This window comes from Eurypyga helias, unplaced genomic scaffold (assembly GCF_000690775.1).
Source record: "Eurypyga helias isolate BGI_N326 unplaced genomic scaffold, ASM69077v1 scaffold10080, whole genome shotgun sequence".
NCBI lineage: Eukaryota > Metazoa > Chordata > Aves > Eurypygiformes > Eurypygidae > Eurypyga > Eurypyga helias.
In genome coordinates, this window is record NW_010223764.1 from 23,450 (window position 1) to 42,701 (window position 19,252).

General features: G+C 38.6%; 2 protein-coding genes across 2 annotated transcripts in view; one reads left to right on the forward strand and one right to left on the reverse strand.

Annotated features, from left to right (window-relative positions):
- LOC104509939 (ADP-ribosylation factor-like protein 13B) overlaps nucleotides 1-18,477 on the reverse strand; it is a 35,349-nt gene extending 16,872 nt beyond the window's left edge. Inside the window, exons 1-3 of the mRNA XM_010152076.1 lie at nucleotides 18,419-18,477; nucleotides 16,611-16,681; nucleotides 14,238-14,487 (exon numbers count right to left, since the gene is read on the reverse strand). Of these exons, the coding sequence (XP_010150378.1) occupies nucleotides 14,238-14,487; nucleotides 16,611-16,681; nucleotides 18,419-18,477 (380 nt within the window). The remainder of the gene's footprint in view (nucleotides 1-14,237; nucleotides 14,488-16,610; nucleotides 16,682-18,418) is intronic.
- Nucleotides 8,166-9,044, forward strand: STX19 (syntaxin 19). Its single transcript, XM_010151965.1, has one exon. The coding sequence runs from the start codon at nucleotides 8,166-8,168 to the stop codon at nucleotides 9,042-9,044; it is 879 nt and encodes a 292-aa protein (XP_010150267.1).
- Nucleotides 18,478-19,252: the final 775 nt, after the last annotated feature.

Here is a 19,252-nt window from a genome sequence, read left to right on the forward strand (position 1 = left end):
CTACATTCTTCTTTAGCACCCTAAGCCCTTGAGCCTTCTGGATTGTTGACAACAACTACAAAACCATCAGTGACTTTTTACCGATTGACCCTAGGCTCTTTCTCAAATAAGCTGGTTTATTTCATTTCCCTAACTTGCTTTTCATGCCTTCAATTCTTATGCAAAACAATCCTTTGAATATTAGGGTAAACTATAATGAAAAGCTGCTGAATAAAGTGCCAATTATCTGCCTGCAAATACCAATTAAAGAGTTTGCCTTCATGCAGTTGCAGAGAGACACAAGACTCATTTCTCTAATTCAACCTTTCCCCTCAGCAGTTCCTCCAGGTCACATTTAAATAAGAGGATAGTTACAAATAAGATTCTAAACTCATCCTGGTTATAATATCTCTAGGCAACTCTTGAGCAACCTCATTCTCATACTGCCTTTTTAAGTGGTAACACCAGTGTCAGCAATTATAATTTGTTTCATTTTAGTTAAGTGGCCTCATTCTCACCTCAGGTCTGAATACTATTCCTATTCACCAAAACCATATTTCTGACACACTCTGCTCTGCTAACAGTCTAATCATACCTATTGGTCACGTATATTACAGGTGAAGTTCCAAGGCTGTGATACGTAGCTATACAGTCTGACAGAGATGAAATGGGAGTATAAAACAGGTGGGATGTTGCACAGTACAAATTTTGAGCCTTCAATTCTACTTTCAGGAAGACAAAAATCTTGAAACTGATTAATAGCAATACCAAGTTGTTAACTAGGAGTTCAAACTATATATCCTGTTAAACAGAATTTCACCTGTCCTCTATCTTGTTGCAGCCCTCTCTCTTGCTTCTAATCTGTTTTCAAATACTGCTTTGAAATAGATCCATATTTGGACCTTAACTATGTGAAAGTTTGGCAGAGGAAATTATGACTTTTATTCTGGAATGTTGTGACCTATAGGTTGTCATCATATTTGTATTAACTAATTAAGCGAAGGTGCCAATTTCTATTATTACTCTTGCTGGAAAGAAACAAATAAACCCAGGTACCTACAATGTACACATTTATTTCTCTCTACTGCTCATTTCTGAGGTTGCCTAACGATCACTACTGACAGTAAATCTCTGGTTTGAGAGGTGAAAAACCACCATCAAAACATTACATAAGTTCTTCAGTTCTGCTTTTAAAGAAGGGATACTTGTTATGGCTTAAGTCCTGTCAGCAGCTACACACCACACAGCCACCCTCTGACTTCCTCCTCCCCCAGCAGGATGGGGAGAGAATAGGAGGAAGAAGATAAGAGAACTTGTTGGCTGAGGTGAGAACAGTCTAATAAATGAAAAAAAAAAAAAAAAAGGATAAAAAACTATGACTACCACTAGTAATTATAACAATAAGGAAAAAAAAAAAAAAGGAAAAAAAAGGGGATTCATTCACTCTTAAAATTTAGGTGGAGGCAGGGAATAAAAACGCCTACAAAATGATACAAACACTCGCCACCGGCTGACCAAGGCCCAGCCATTTCCCGAGCAGCAATTTCACCTCCTGACCAGCTCCTCCAGCTTATATACCAAGCATGACAGTTGATGGCATAAAATGTCCCTTTGGTCAGTCTGGTCAGCTGTCCGGGCTGTGTCCTCTCCCAGCTTCTTGTGGAGAAGACAGAGGCAGTATGAGAAACTGCAGAAGTCCTTAGTTTAAATACAAACATTGCTTGACTTCAGCTAAAAAATATCAGGGTGTTATCAATATTCTTCTCAATACAGATCCAAAACATAGCCTCATACTAGCTACTGTGACGAGAACTAACTCTATGCCAGCCAAAACCAGAGCAATAAGCCATTCCTTTACCAAAGACAGAGAATAATCTATGGAGTAACTGATTTGCAGAGTGAGATCATTGTTTTGTCAGTCAGGACTTGTAGGTGCAGTCTGTGTCACCGTAACGGTGACTTATATCAGTGCAAAAGCATGAACTCACCACCTTCCATTACCCGAAGCGTCAGTAGGGAACATGAGAATTGCTGTCTGTAGACATGGAAATGGTGGTCGATGCTCTTTCTCAAATATTCCACATCTACAGCCACACATCCATAGCAAAGGTTCCAAAAGTCCAAGGTACAATCTCAGATTTGCCACTGATTCACTGTGCATCTTTGAACCAAATACTTCATAAAATAACAAAACCACCTGTTTTTCTAATGGGAACGTAAGAGAAGGACAGATAGTTGTAGAAATTTCAGAAGTAGAAAAGCTTGTAATACAGATGATTCACAAACTGCTACATTCTCCCACTCCACTAATGCTAGTTTATACCTTTTATTATTCCCTTCTCTTCTCTCTCAGGATTCTTTCCCGTATCATGCAACACCACACAATCAACACAAGACAACTAGGTCCCCTATAACATGATTGTTACAGATTTCTGTAATTATTTTAAGTAACTAAGGTCTATTTTCCTCCTCTACATCTCCCTTGGAGGGCTTAATCCAGCAGCATGAATTGGCTACACTTTTCCAGCAACTTTGGACTCATTGTTATCCATCTTATGAGCTCCTTGAATGCTTAGACCTGGTTTATTCCATTTGAATCTCAAGTTTTTCCTCAGTATCAGCATTTCTCCACCTCCCATGACCTATTTCACACCAACTGGAGAACTCCCAAGCTACCCTGCTTCAAATGCACCATTTCGATTCTCCTGCATACTGGTCATTCTGGGTTCACTGGGTAGGCCTGTGGAAGTTATGGTGGGTAACATTGTCTCTAGGGGACAAGCAACCTGACTGTATTTCTTCAGCGTTACTGGGCAGGCAATGCCGGAAGCAGCAAGCTCCAGGTTATTTCCCAGAGGCAAAGGCTAACAAATACAAATGACCTTTGCATGTCAGTATTTTTCAGTATTAAGAATGAGAGACCCATTAGCACTCAAGTCCTCTGAGCTGAAAATGTTACTGGTTTTGCACTATCATGCTGTATATATTCTGATACAGCTTAGCTACCTTCCACATACAGTGCCATCTTTTTTTAGGCTCATAACCAGGACAAGCTCTCTGCCTTTCATATTTTCCTGCTACACAAACAGAAACTTGAACTTAGAACTATTTTTAAATATGTTTTTCCAAGGACTTACCATCTTAAGACAGACATGCTTTAAGAGGATATTTTCATCCAACCACTTTGCTGTGTGATAATCCTTGGTTTAAGCATGTTTGTTTACAAAGTATTGAAGTTAAAGGGAACTTTAAACAAAGCAGAAAACAAAGGTAGCCTGTAGCAAGATTGCTTACTTTCGTTACCTCAGATATATCTTCAGGTAATAGGGCAAGATTCCAAAACACTATCAAACAAGTTCCTTCTTCTCATGTGAAAACATACAAAACACAGTACAGCCTCTGGAGTGAACAAATTTCAACTCAAACTGAAATTTCAACTCAAACCCCTGGTTTTCCACACAGACTGCTATAGGTATCTTAAACTCTAGGCATTTAAATGGTATACATGTGTCACTAATTTTTTGTTGCTAAACTTAAGACATTTAAAGCGGTAACCTAGCTCCAGACCAGAGTGAGACTCCAAACATTACTCAGAGCCATCTTGCTCAAAAATAAGAGTTACATGGGTTTGCTAGCACCATTTAACAGAGCTATAATGCAACTTCACTGCAGACTGGAAATTGATTTAAAAAATAATTAAAAAAAACCCAAATAAGATTATTTATCATCTACCCTGTGCCAGTAATTGACCATAACTAAGGAAGAGGAAAACAAACTGACCCTAAGGAACAGGAAAACAAACTGACCCTTTTTCTTGGTTGCAATCATTTAAAAAAAAAAAAAAAGGCAGTGCTGTTTCAGCAGAGGTAAAGAGGTAAAGAAAGGAGTATGATGCAGAGCACACATCATACATCTCAAAGATCTCTTAAAGACAGAATTCTGTCCCTTTGTTGCCTGCAAGTCCTCTTCTAGTGGATCACAGTATGTTAAAATGCATGGAAGAAGGCATTCAAATTGCATCAAAGATCAAATACATACAGAGCCTTTTATGCCAGCCATTTTATGAAGGTTCAAGAAATAGTGAACAAAACTATGGAAATTAAAATAAACAGGAGGTTTTGGTAAGTCGGGGGGTGGGGAAGAAATAAAGCAATTCATCAAAGCCACAAAAGAAGCCATTAAATCTAATTACAGCCAGTAACAAGAGTTCCATATAATCAACTTATCAACTTCACATATAGCCTTTTATGCTTTTTAACAATGCAGCCCAAATCTCATGTTTGGATGTAGGCTCCCTGTTTACTGGGTCTACTGATAAATTAGATAGGTGGAAGAACATTCTATCTGGCTGCTTTGCAATTAAGCAAAGGGACCTTTCAACTTGCTTTGTTTTTTGGGTTTTTTTTGGGTTTTTTTTCTTTCTTAAAAAACATAGAAGATAATATAAAAATTTTAATTTCCATCAAATTCTTTATCATTGCATTTAGGACATACTTTATCATCATGACAGATTAATAATGGTGGTCTAGTCAGCAGGATCTACTATTTCCCTAGTCAGTGTGCTGAGGTAATTGTCATTATAAAGACTTTCCCAGTGACATCTGTCAGCAGTTTGACTGGAGAGATTTATAACCCTGATGAGCAACACAGTAGAGTTATCTCTTGCAATACCCTTAAAATGTATTTGGCAAGAATGTGAAAATGGCATTTCTGAACCTGTCAACTATCTAACAGTAACAGGTCTGGTAACAGATGACACTGCAGCATTTACGACTGAGGAATGGCCAGCAACATGGGAAGACCTCACCAATGCTCTTCAGATTTATATGTGTAAGAGCATTTAGGGCCATTCTAAATATTCTCAATAATTTGAAGCTACAGTTTAGCAAACTAATGCTTTCCCATCTACTGATTTGCTTTGTCTTTACTGCAGTAAGTCTCTTAACCAAAATTTTCCTACCTTCGATGAAGAAAAAGTCTGATGAGAATGTGCTAGGCTGTGCTACTTTAGCACTTCAGAATGATCACCTTTTAAAATCTCTTGGTTTTAATGTAGGGGACACCCTAAGTCACTGGAGTGCTTTCAGTCCACATTCCCTTTACTCAACTCTAAAAGAATAGGCCTAAAAGAATAGGCATATTCTCCCTCTACTGACAAAAGCTTCAAGGAAATAGATCTTTTACCTCAATCAAAAGAACAACAGGATGTGCCCCTATACATATAAACAAAAACATATATGAACAAAGCTTGTTGTGGAACAATCAAGAAGTCAAGCCAACAATTTCCAAGGTTATCTTTGTCCTGAAGACATCCTTATTTATTTGAAACCAGCACGTGTTTCAGTTGTCAGTATAATCAACTGCATTTATTGGCAAGCACATTCACTGGCAGGTTTTGAAGGCAAGCCTGATAGGAGATGAGATAGGAAACTAGGGTTCAGCTGCTTACATTCCACTCTCTAGTGAAATTGGTGTTTAAACAAGAAAAAAAAAAATAGTTCCTTAACACCAATCTTAAGTATTTTCTGTTTATTTCTTTGCAAGCTTGATATTTGAGGATATTTGCAGATTTGCAATTCTGGGGTTTGTTTTCTTTTGTTTGCCTGGGGATTGGTTGGTTGGCTTGTTTTTTTCCCCTCCAAGGAATACAGCTATTTCAAGACCAATGCACCCAAAACATTGAAAAGTAGATGCCAACCATTAGTGGATACATACATTGAAGATGAATCCCTGTATAGTTCCTATGCGGTGTTCAACTTACTTCCAAACCATGGGAGGTTAATCATATGAAAAATTGGTAACTACCCTTTTGAGAAACTGTACTGTGCTCTGAAGGGGTAACTGGATGACCGCATGCGTGTTTTGGAGCTTTTCAGTAATTACCTGCATTCTTTTAGATACAAGAAAGTCTTGCCACCTCACATCATAAGCATTTATGGTGCCCTTGGAACTTGCTTTTAATCACAAGCTTGTCAAGCAATGCTGAATTAACATGGGTCAACAGACATGATAGGCTACACTAAAACAGATTTTCAGGTCACTTCTCTGAAGCTTGTTTAGCACTCGGGGTTCCTGTCACATGCCCCAGACTGATCTTCCCACGCGGCAGTCTTGGTGGTGCCAAGCAGCTCTGAAGCATTTCTAAAGAATGTTACCTGAAGGAATTGCCTGACTTTGCTGGGGAGGGGGGGTACGCAGCGAGTTGCACAGCAAACGGGAATTGCTGTAACAGAATCAATGCGTGTTGCATTTTCCCTGCTCCAAAGTAATGTCTGACAATAAATTGCTTGCAAGCTTGCCTAATCACAAGTCTCAGTACGGTACCATAACTTCTAATGGCTGCCAGGCTTTTTGGATTCTCCTGATGTGAGTCAACAAACACTAAATTCAGATATTAAGGCACTCAGGGCGGGGAGGGGGGGGGAGAGAAGTAAGGGAAATCCACACTAGGGCAGAATATCAACATTCTTTCTCACGTCACGGTAGCATTTCAAGTTTTGTTTTCAGCTAATCCTCCTGCAGACAGCCACATATAAGCCTGTGGAAGACGTGTTTACACTGTTCAACTCCATGACTTATATTATGCAAAAATCTAGTTAGGGACTTCAAATATACATAAGAGAGCAGAGATACCACAGCAGTATCACCTGAAGCTGTTCAAATGTAACAAAATCATTTGCATATTGACAGGTTACTGGATTGATCCTTTGCAGTTATTACAAATGCATCCTTTCGAATACTATAGCGAAAAACTGCATTTCCTTACTAAAATAGAAATAAGCTTTAGGACTGGGGTTTAAGGAATGCACCTATAAAACTCCAGTTTCAGAAGACTGCCCTGAAACCTGTGAAACCAGCCAAAAGATACCACCATACTGTTTGACATTTACGCTTGAACAGCCCTTTGAAAGGCACACATTTAACTTAACCAGAAGGCCCCAAGTAAAAATCCCATAATCTTCTAGTCCTGAACATTTTACTTTTTACTGATGTTTTCCATTCTTGATCACAGTCCAAGGAAAACAATCATGAGAAGTTTGAGGAAAACACTTTCTTCTCTATAATTAAAAATAGTTGAACTTAGGTATTTTCTAAAACATACACAATAGAAACTTTCTCTTAATTATACTTCTAGGGAAGCTTGCACAACAGCTAGGGTAGAAAACAGAACTAAATCCACTTTCTACTAAATAGGAAATAGCACTGAATTGTATTCCACTATGGTGCACAAAGTACATTTGCATAAATTATATGAAGACTGCAAATGACAATGTAAAAATAGATGACAGTAATCCAAAAAAGTCTTTGAAAATCTTCAAGCTGCAGTATTAGTGATATGGATCCACCTCTATGAAAATTCAGATATTTAAAAAAAAAACAAAACAGAACACTAAATTATTAGAGTTCAGTTGTTCTGTTTTGTTGTAGTTAACTGCACCAGTCACTGTCAGTTTAACTCGCCCGGCAAGGGAAGGCAAGGAAAACAGAGAAAGGTTTTTCCATGTGGCTAAACTAAAAGCCTGAAGTATCTTATTCATGCCAGACTGATTCATTAGATAGTCTCTGTCTCACACCCTCAAAAGCTGAAGTGTGTGTTTCCTACCAAGAATCCAAAATGGAGCAGCAGATTCACCTCTGTTTCCAAAAGACTCAAAAGTTGATTAGTTTTTATCAAAGAAGGAATTTAAATAAAATAAGAATTTGAGTTACTCCTCTCTTCCTCCTCAAAATAAAAGTCCTCTCCACTTGCTGTATTCCTCATCGTTCTAAGGTCTGGACTCTACACCGCAAATCTACCACAAAAACGGGCTTGGGCTACAAACAATTGTATGTGGAAAGAACACCACAGTGAAGAAGCTGAGGGAAGACGGTTAACTTTACCCACCAGAAGATACATTAAAAGCTTTAGGTTACGATTAAGTCCCACAGAAACTGGATTAAATGGTGGAGTGCACCAACACCACCTATCTCGTACATTTGTTCAGAGTACCCACCACTTCCAATTGTGACTTTTACTTTACTTCCGTGCAGAGGGAAGTAGCTGTAATCTCCAAAACTACTTTGCCTACATACATATAACTGCTAACACTGACTGTTGTTACTTTGATTACAGTGAAACAAGAAAAAAGATATTGGAGTTAACTCCCTGTGTTGCAAGAGGGGAAAAAAACCTGAACAGAAAAACCATGAGGGACCGCCTCCAAGAACTTAAACTGAGAGCTAAGGAACTACAGATAGCCGGGGAAAACAACGGTGCAACTATACAGGAAGAAGAGCAGGAGGAGTTTGAACAGCAGGCCATTATTTATGAAAAAGAGCCCGTAACTGAAAGGCACTTGCACGAAATCCAGAAGCTTCAGAATGAAATAAATAATTTGGTGGAGGAAGTTCATAAATTCAGTCAACAACAAAAAAGCCTAGTATCTTCAATGCGAAGATTCAGTGTTCTGAAAAAGGAATCAAACATAGCAAGAGAAATAAAAAGTCAAGCAGAGCACATACGTAAATGTTTGGATGAACTGGCACAAACAGTAAAAAAAGCTGAAAATGAACATGGGCCATCACGTGCTACAGTGAGAATTCTATCTTCCCAGCACGCTTTCTTATCCCACCGTTACCTAAACGCTATGCTCTCATACAATGACGCTATAACTGCTAAGCAGGAGAAGTGCAGAAGATTTATTGTCCGTCAGCTTGAAGTAGCTGGTAAAGAGGTATCCGAGGAAGAAGTCAATGACATGCTCCAACAAGGAAAATGGGAGATTTTCAATGAAAATCTACTCACTGAAGTCAAAATCACCAAAGCTCAGCTTTCGGAGATTGAACAGAGACACAAAGAACTAGTCAGTCTGGAGAACCAGATCAAAGACTTACAGGAACTTTTCATCCAGATATCAGTTCTGGTGGAGGAGCAAGGGGAGATGATCAACAACATTGAAATCAGTATGAACAACACTCAGGAATACACTCAAGTATCTAAAGAAAAATTTGGACTTGCAGTCAAGTACCGCAACAGAAACCCTTGCAAAGCAGTATGCTGCTGGTGCTGTCCATGCTGCAAATGACCAAAGACATGAACGGCTGGAAATACCAGCGGCTCCTATTCAGGCAACTGATCTTGTAAAGCAGTCTCAGGATCCCTCGACCGCTTCATTTTTCTTTGCATCTCCTCTTCCACAGAGCTCTCAGGAGGAATTGCATCTGTTTTTCCCAAGAGTTAAAAGAATGCCAAGAATTTTATGGTTTTCACAGAAACACGTGAACTAGGGGAGAGGATCAAAGGACAAAAGTGACACTTCTTTGTTCTTCCACTCAAGCTAAAACAATGTGGCAACAAACTACCTGTGCTTTTGGGAAGCAGTGAAAATACTGTTAATCTCAAAGACAGAATTCATAAGAACAGTTTAGATACCTTTTATAAAATAATAATTAATATTTTAATTGCCTTGTGGGTTTTTTTTAGCGCTCACATTTACTTGGTTCAAATTCTAAGGGTTTTTTCCCCCGGAATCTGAAATTCTACAAAAAAAGAGAAGTAGAATCTACACATAAAGCAGATGTCATTAGTTAACAATCCAGAACACGGTACCTAAACCAAACAGGAAGTCAGAAATCAGTAATTAAGAGTGTTTCAATACTTCCCTTATAGGAAAAGCTATTTAAAATCTTACTTACTTACATAACACCACGAAATAATGCTCACGTTATAGCAGGACAGTGTGCCCTATCTTACAGAATGCAAAACAGACATTGGGATATGTATTTTAATAACACCACGCTGTACTTCATACAGAAGGGTGTTGAGCTTGTATTTTCTGAACATATTAAAGATCACTAGCAGCAGAAGACTACATCACCAGACCTACAGGGATATTTGTTAGTAGCCTGCTGAGAAGCCATGCATTAATAAACTGACATAGAGATATTTACATTATTCAGCTACACAGGCAGACGCCTACCAGGTAAGGATAAAGGAATACGATACCTTATTACACAGTGTAAAACACGTTCTTAGCCTATCTAAATATGCAGTTGCTCCTGCCATCTGTCTTTTGCTAGTACAAAAACAAAATGGAAAAACAAGGACTCCACCCTTATAAAAATAAACGTAACCTAGAACCATGATTTAGGTTGGAAGGAACTTCCAGGAAACATCCAGACCAACCTCTTGCTCAAATCAAGACAGGAATTCCCCTGATTGCAGCTCTTGTCCGCCACTTCTCATCCTACCACCATGCCTCAGCGAAGAGCCTTGTTTTGTTACCTTACCAGCAGGAAGATACCAATCTCCCTTAGTTTCTTCATCTTAAGTCCAAACAAACACAACTCTCTGACTCTGCTTACGTCACACACTCCAACACCCGAGCAGCGTGGACTCACTGTAGTGAGTCACATAATCAACATTTGTCTTCATGGCCTTCCTGCAGTGGGAAGTCCAGATCCAGACACAGTATAGGATATGCATTTATTTGTATTGCTACAGGTGTGGCCAGGAGAACTAGCTGAGAGTTTCCAGAACTCTAAATAGTTCCATAATACTCTGTTAACTGTAGAAGCCTAGGATCCTCATGTAGGTAAGCAAAACAAATGCCTAAAGTAGTAAATATTAATGCCTCTCCCTGAGTGCCTAAAACAGAGCATTGACTCCACCTGCCCCCAAAGATGCCCTAGGTGTTCTTTATGAATTCGCAAGAGGGGAAGTATACCACTGCTTTATTTTGCAGTTATTTCTGTAGTGAAGAGAAGTAAGGAGATGCAGAGTGCTCTTGCTTTCCATAATCCCAATGATGGGTTTCTGCCCTATACCCAACCCCTTTTGGAACTGAATGAGAAAAAGTGCTCTAATGTAATTTAACAGAAAATAACAACCTAACTGAGACAAAAAAGTTATTTCCGAAAAGAAAAAAGACCCCCACACTAAAACCAAACACCAAACCAGGAATGTATTTCTGTGTGCAAAGCCACAGTCAATACCACTATATCTGGATGCAGTCAGAGAAGTCAGACCAAAGTACGCTGCAATTCTGCAAGGCACTAAGTGAGCTAGATGTCTTTAATGGCATCTGGGGTGGGGAGGTGGGGGGGAAAATCAAACCACTAAGAAAAGGCACCACTGAATTATTTTCACATTGTGATATCTATAAATGAATGGATTCCTTCCATTAAAATTGCAACTGAAATGAACTGTTATCAAAATACAGTGAGAGATCTGAACCTTAAAGTGAAAAAGATTATTTACACAGAGGCGACCAAAAATGAAATTAGATAATGACAGCACAGATATTCTGTTAAATAATCTCCTTTAACTGTTACATATCTGAAAGCTACCTTTACATTCCAAGGGCAGAGTAGAAATTAGCCAATAAGCGATACAGAGAAAAACGTTGCTGTGGCCAACATGCTCCTTCACATATACATGTATGTAAATGTACATAACAGATAGCCCTTTCCTTCTCTCCTGGGCCCTTAAAAAGAAAGGCATTACTGTACTTCTGTGAAGGATTATTGCAGCCAGCATTGACAGATGAGAAAACCAAAATACAGCAAACACCACCTGTTTACAAAGCATCCCCCATGCAGGAGTGTTCAAACAAGCACCCTTATCCAAGAGAGAAATGTGTTCCAGGGCTAGCCCTTCCTCCTCACACCACAGAGATGTTTCTTTGAAGTAGATATGGTCTGCTTAAACAAGGGCTGTACTTTAAACCATGGAAGAAAACTAAAGTTTCAGTAATACCCAGGAAGACAGCTGACTATCCATACGCAACTAAATAATTACAGTAGTTTTCAGCTGTATAGTGGCTAGAAAATGGCAAAACAGGAACCTACATAATGCACTGCAGAAGAATTGAGAGAAAACCAAAGAAGACCAGTGGAAACTTCAGAGTGACAGGATGAGAATTTCATGTTGAGTATTCAAAATTACTAACACAGAAATTATGCAGGCTGAAGTAATCACCAAAAAAACTTCCTCTTTTTTTTTTTTTTAAGTTACAGAATTATGCAGAAGAGCAAACAAATGTCAACTTCCCTGGATTTAATACTCAGAGGTCACTGTATTGTTTTCACTCAATACTGGCCTTCACACATACAAGTACAGACTAAAATGTACTAATTAGAAACTTGGCAAGATATTAGGGAATTTAATGCTATGTGGATACCAAGCATCTCATTATTAAAAACAACCAAAAACAATAACACACAAAAAAGAGCCCAAAACCAAAAGCTGAACATCCTTAGCGGAGGGACGTATTAAAAAAGGCTAACATTCAGCGCAAATTTGGAAATCTGCTGTTTCCTCTATTCTGCTAAGTTTTCATTTTTCTGTTTCAGGGACTTAAGGGAAAAAAGGTTTATGCCACAGAACTCTTATTTCACAAGCATGAAAGACGGGGATTTGTGTCTCCATCCCAAGGCATCGTCAGGGAAGGGACAGTGTATGGGACCAGTTTAATCTGATTTGCTAAGCACTCCATACCACACTAGTGCTGACTGACCACGCCTTCCCGCTCACAACTTTCAGGCTTCACAATATAAGAAGAGCTTCAAATACTGGAACAAATTCTATGGTTCACGTGATTTGAACGTGCCAAGAGTAGCATAGCTCTGCCACGAACACAAGCACCAAGCAGAAAACAAAGACAATAAAGGAAAGAATTCACAGCTCAGGATGCAGGCTTGCAAAGGGAGCCTAAAACAAGGCACTACTGGATCCCTCCACAGAACTGGGATACTGCAAGAGCAAATTCTGTTCAAAGGCTTGAGTCTCGATCAATTAGAGGGCAATAACATCAACAAACTTAGTTTAGTCACCATTAGACTCCGTTAATTCACTCTGCCTTCTGATTAGCTACTGACATGGATCGAAAAGCAGGATCAAGTCCCAGGGAAGCCAGTGGGCTCTCTGCAGGTACAGCCAGCCACCCAAATAAACTCTATTATGGCATTAAGGCATAGCGAAAAAAAAAAACCAACCTAAAGTTGTATTTATTTAGCAACACTGCAAAGTTTCAACTGTCACAGTTGCATTTTCAGAGCAGGTTTGAGTTAAACTGGCTGCATTAAGTTGCTTTTATTGCCTTCCCCATACTAAGATTAAGATAGCAATGGAAATTAAAATCTAATCTATTTTTCAACATACACACTATTACCTTGCTGAACTACTCTCCACATGATCAAAAGAGATTAGCCAGTTTCACCCTCAAACCAGCAGAGCATCACTACTTAAAAGGCCTCCCCTCTTAGATGTACAGATTCTTTATGATATCACAGAAACGGTGGGTAATTACTGCATTATGGAGGTCTTATGCCCACCAGACATAAAGATATTATCCTGATAAACAATATTAACCTTTCATAGTTTAGTATGTAACTTCGAAAGGGTATTTATTCTCAAAGACCTTTTCTGTGGCTGAATTTAATAAAATATGCTATTTCAAATATTTTACAAAACCTGTTTTTTAAGTAGAGAAGCTCATTAATCTGCCTGTTCTGTGAAATGATGTCTCTAGACCTTTTGAAACTAATTTTTTTTTTTTTTAATTAAAACATACGCACTGGAACAAATGTACATGCCAAATACTATTAAAGTAAGCCTTCTGTAATGAGATTCTGCTGATCGTGTATCAGCAGCACCACCATGCGTTAAGTGAACAAGACATTTATTGCTGAGAGATTGCTGGTATTGCAGAATATAATTAACCGTTTACGATCTAAGTAACTGATGTAGGCCTAAACAGTAACATGATTCTCATACCATGTTACCATGCCAAACTTGTAAAGCCTTTAAGCTATCACAACATTTCAAGTAATATTAGAATTTTAAAGATTTAAAAAAAACCCCAAACACACCAACAAAGCAGTAAAAAAAAAGGGAAAAAAACCTCCACCAAACCATAAAACTATTATTTTTCCACTGCTAATGAAAGAGAAGAGAAATAAATCCCCCTGAGAATGTCAGTATGAGAATGACATCTAATGTCAGATGAAGGGAATGGGTTCAGTATATCACCATGTAAAACTCAGGAGGGAAAGACGGAAGGAAAAGGCTTTGTTCACCAGTATACTTAGACTGGCATAAATAAATAATTCAGAAAACCTGTAAAACTAATTGTAGTATTGCTTAGTGTCAGAGATACAGCAGTATTAGTGTGCTTTATACATAATGTTTATACTCTACATAAATACTTCTGTAGGTGTATAGAAGGTCAACATTTACAAATTTTCAGATTATTAAAAACCCAACTATTATTACTTACACCAACATCGGTTTTCCTGATATCTTAGGGTGGCTTAAAAGTTCTTCCATGGTTTCCTTCGTTTCCTCCATTCTTCCAACATCACTGGAATCCACAACGAATATGATGCCATAGGCCTCCGCATAGTAATTTTTCCAGATACTTCTAATATTTATTCCACCTCCTACATCAAATAAGGTGATGTCAAAGCGTCCCTCTTTTAGGTGGGCATTGGAAAATCCAACTGTTGGCATTATGTCTTCAAAAGACTCTGTCAGAGTTCAAAGAAGAAAGCCTTGATTAAAAAAGTGTCCTTAGTTATTTCAGGAGGATTTTACATAGTGATTTGTGTAGCAAAATTTGTATTTTAATAGCACAGATCAAACCCTCCCTATTAAGTAACACCATATTGCTATCCACATTTTTTTGCATTAATGTCTTCCCTCTCCTCAGGTAATTTCAAATTAACACTCTAGTCTGTCAACCAGTTATTTTACATCCATTTAGATAGGAGCACCTTTTTTGGGGGGGAAAAAAGCGCAGGGAGAAGGAAGAAAAGTTTAAAAAAAAATGATTTTTAATATTGCAGTGGCGTTCAGTGTACTGCATTTTTTACCTTCTCCTTCATCACCAGTGATGCCATCTGAACAGATATAGCATTTGCATGGTATTAATCCAAGTTTGAGAAGGAAAACAAACAAAACAGTTAATGCACTGTAACCTGGGAAGCCTTGTGCCCTGCCAAATTTATTCTTTATCCCTCATGGGTGCCAAAACAGCTTCAAAAGTTCAAACCAAGGGCTGAGACCATGTGACTGAAACCATGTTCTTCTGAGATGTAAACTACTTGATCCCCTTTATTCAAGATCTCATTTTGGACTTAGTTTGTGTTTCTTTTTTGGTTTTTAGTCTGACATGCAATATGCCAACAAACTATAGCTTTATATTTAGTACTTCTGCTTGCTGCCTCCCTTTCCAGCAGGCAAAGAAAGCCTGGATCTGCCTCACACCACCAAGCTCTGTCTGCAGCGGTGAGTTGATTGGATCTCTGCAACTGTTGTCTGTACCTTGGTAGCACAAGGTAGGAGAAAGAGATGTAAAATTCAGTTTGTTGAGAGGAAGAAACGAAGGATGGTCAAAAGCACTGAGCTCTGAAAAGCAGTGCAGAAGCTAAATCATCACCAGCCTTCTGCTACCACGCTCCTTTTTTAAGTGAATCCTTCACACACAGCCAAGACGAGGATTTGGAACGGAGCCCTCGGCCAGAATAGTGCAAGCCAGGACTCCAGGAAGAGAAGGGTCCGGGACCCCCCTTTGTGAATTAGTACAGCTTCAAAACTCAACCAACTTTATTTTGAAGACATGGAGCCCAAGTGCTGCCACAGCAGATTCTGAACGAACCCTATCAGCGATAGCAAGCCCGGGAAAACTAAACAAACCCACCAACTCCCTCATGAACGAGCCTGCATCCCTGCTTTAATTCAAAGTAATTATTAATTAGAGTGTGGTCTACAGCCTTCGAGCTTTTGCCTACACTTCCTTTCACTTAAAGCCACTTACGGAGACAGATGGCTTGCTTATAGCTACAGTGCTCCTTCAGCTATTTATTGAACTAATGAAAAAAACCTTCCTGTAATCCAAAAATATGCTATGATACTCATGAAATTTAAACAGGAACCCAGAACGGATTTTGTTGCAATTTAGCATTTTGCATAATTAATAGAGTGGTCAACTCAAGGCATATGAGCACCAGGGTACTCTGAACATTTGGTCTTGGCATTTACTAGATAATTAAACACCTCTGTAGACTAACTACGGCTGTCTCAGTGGACTAAGGGCTCTAATGCCGAACGGTGCAATGTCTTCAGAGGCAGCTCTCTCCATATTATCCACCTTGCTTCTACCCATACTATTACCTTTGAAAAACATGTAGCAGAATGGTAGCGACTTTGCTCTTCAACTGCTGCTGGTGTTGCTGAACTACCATTGATTTGGCCTACATCAGCTCAGAATGACGGTGCAGTGGCCAGTGAGCAAAGGCAGAGCTTGCTCTGCCACTTCTGCGCATAAAGCACTTGATTGAGAGCACCCACCTTACAAGTCATCCTCGCATGACTTGCCGGATATCAAAAAAATCAGGATCTTTATGTTTCAAAGGTAAGACCCCTTAATTTTTCTCTCATCTGCAAGTCTTCACACAACGGGGCCTGTGACATGCCCACTTTGGCTACCAGAATCTTGAGAAGAGTACCAACACCAACATTTTCTTTCAACAATATAGGAGGGAGAGATAAATTAAGAGATGAAGCAATATTTTTAGATTAAAAAGATGGAGAGTGAGTAATTATATTCTTACAATGCTCCATTTACATGATAAACAAATTATTTGCTTACCTCCTTGAATTCCACGGATGGCAGTAGTTTTCCCAGCGTTATCAAGACCTACCATTAGTAGTGTTACTTTCCTTCAGAAGGAGAAAAAAAAAAAAAGAAAAGATATTTCAGTTTTTTTGCTCTAGCTAGACATCACTTATTAAGTTTTTAATACATGCATAGCAAATTTACCACAAAGCAGCAGAAAGAATAGGTATCAAAATACCAAGTAGCAGGCACTGTTACGACTGTGTATCTGGTGTTCAGTACGTCAAACCATCTGATTAGACAGAACAGCACAAGGTATGAAATGAGAAGTCTAACATTGTTCTGTAAGTTTCACATGAGACAATGATTTTGCTTTCAACCCGTATTTGCCTGCTGAAATTTAATTTCACGGTACTATAAATTTTATCCTTTTTTTGGCGTGGTTATGGTCTCTAACTATTTCCGTAATTTCATTTCACTTCCTCTTTATTTTTACTGTCTCTCTTCTTCAAAGCTGTGCCTATACTAGAAACGCATTTCTGTCTCAACCAATGCAGCTGAACGACAGTATACAACACTTGTGTATACGGCATCAGATACTGTAAATAAGCAGCACTGGTACTCATTGTGCCTTTCGTTCAAGCAGGAGCAATCTAAAATGCAAATGTGCAAACCAGTGGTGTTGATCTTGTACAGTATATTAGCAAAATGGTACCCAGGTTAGAATTTATACCAGGACATGATTTTAAGTAAAGCAATAGGAAACACATATTTATGTGTATAACCTCAATTATTCATCCTATTCACAAAGACTCAGAGGACTGTAAAGAATTTGCTCTATTTTATGCCCATTTAAGTGAAGGAATACTAAAACCATTGTTATTTCCAGTCTTAAAACTATCATAGCATCATACATGAAGTGTAATCGATGCAAGTTATTTCAGAAGAGCCAAAAAGCTCTGAGAAAACAGTAGGATCACAGTAAATTATACCTTAACAGAAAGTTAAAAAAATCAAAAAAGCCACAAACATTCATAAAGTCACAATTGTCTACAACACACTGGTGGTGTCAGAAAGCCATTCAACCCAATACACTCCTCTGAACAGCAACACCTTCTGTAAAACCTAAACTGAGGCATTGGAGAGTCAAGAGCAAATCCTGTTACATACGTGTGAAATATAAATAAGTGTGGTGCACCCCTTATTTCCCTTCTCCATAGTTTGTCAATAGTTTGAAACAAACCATGCACTATCTGTGCACCTCTGCTAATTGGAGGAAAAAGGATGCAGGATGTCAAAGTAAAAGTAACAGAAACAAACCAGAACAGTAGAATTCCATAAGCAAGAATGGATCACCAGCTTACCCACAAAATGCAATGTTAACAGTGCATTTTCTCAGTAACAGTGAGAAAACTAGTATTACACTGGGACTACAGTCTGCTCTCGACAACAGTGTGTTTTAACACATTACACTTCAGAATCTCAAAATGCAGAAACTAAATCAGTAAGACAAATACCAAATAAACTTTATATAAACATTCTAGCATCACACATAATGCGCAACTTGAGGAAACAGTATGTGAAGGACAATATTTTGAACTTTATATGTTCCTGGAGTCAGAAACAGAATACTTGAATTGGAGATGATTAGCATTTCATTTTTAAGTTCAGAAGATGCACTGATTCTCTCTTGGAGAAAAAAAATTATGGATTTTGTCTTGGAATTAAAAAAAAATACGAATGAATGTTATGTTGCAAATGAAGTAAAACATACATGTGAAGGACATGAAATACAGTTTGGGAAGGTCAGCATAGAAATATAAAATATTTCACATGTTTACCTAACAGGTTTCTGCCACCATTGAAAAAACGCACAGCAACCAGCCAACAGATGGAACATCTCTCTTCTTCGGTCTCTATTGACCAAAAGTAAGGACCAACTTCAACCACAAGTAAGGCCTGTAAGAATATAACAGTAAAAGACATTAAAAGCAAATAAAGAATGTCCTGTCTGTTAAATATATTCATTTAACTGTCAATTTCTTTTACACAAAAGATCTCACAACAAGGAAACTACATTCTCTAGTGAATACTCTGAGGAACTGGCATTTAATATCAAGTAATTGTCATTAAATTATCAAGTACTTCATCATTTTACAATCCCACTGTCTACTCCTCAGGCTGGAGAAAGAAACAGAGGATATTCTTCTTTCTGATGTTGCTCTGTGGAACAGTGGAGAACAACTGTGATCATGTGCATGTTTATTTCTTTGTATGCACACACACCTATGGAACAGCAAAGCTTTACACAAACCACACAGTCAAGGGCACAAAGATGCAGAAGCTTTAGAACTCCCTTATTTATCCAGCTACAACAATCCTACTGCGAGCAACAGCAGTTGTCCAGGTAAAGGCTTTTTTTCACCACCAAGCTTTGGGCAGTTTTACTTCACCAGTTCAAAAGAACAGCCTCGCTGGGAGGATGATGTACTGGGTCTGGCTGCAATGAAGTTTATTTTCTTCACAGCAGCCATTTAGTTGGCTAAAACGCTGCTGGCAACACAGGAATATTTTGGTTATTGTTGGATAGTGCTTGTGCAGGATCAAGGTTTTCTCTCTTTCCCACTCTGTCCTGCCCCGCTGTCCTCCCAGATAGAAAGCACATTCAACAATGC

Excerpts from the sequence above, each read along its gene's own strand:
- STX19 (XM_010151965.1), top strand. The coding sequence starts at position 8,166 with ATGAGGGACCGCCTCCAAGAACTTAAACTGAGAGCTAAGGAACTACAG.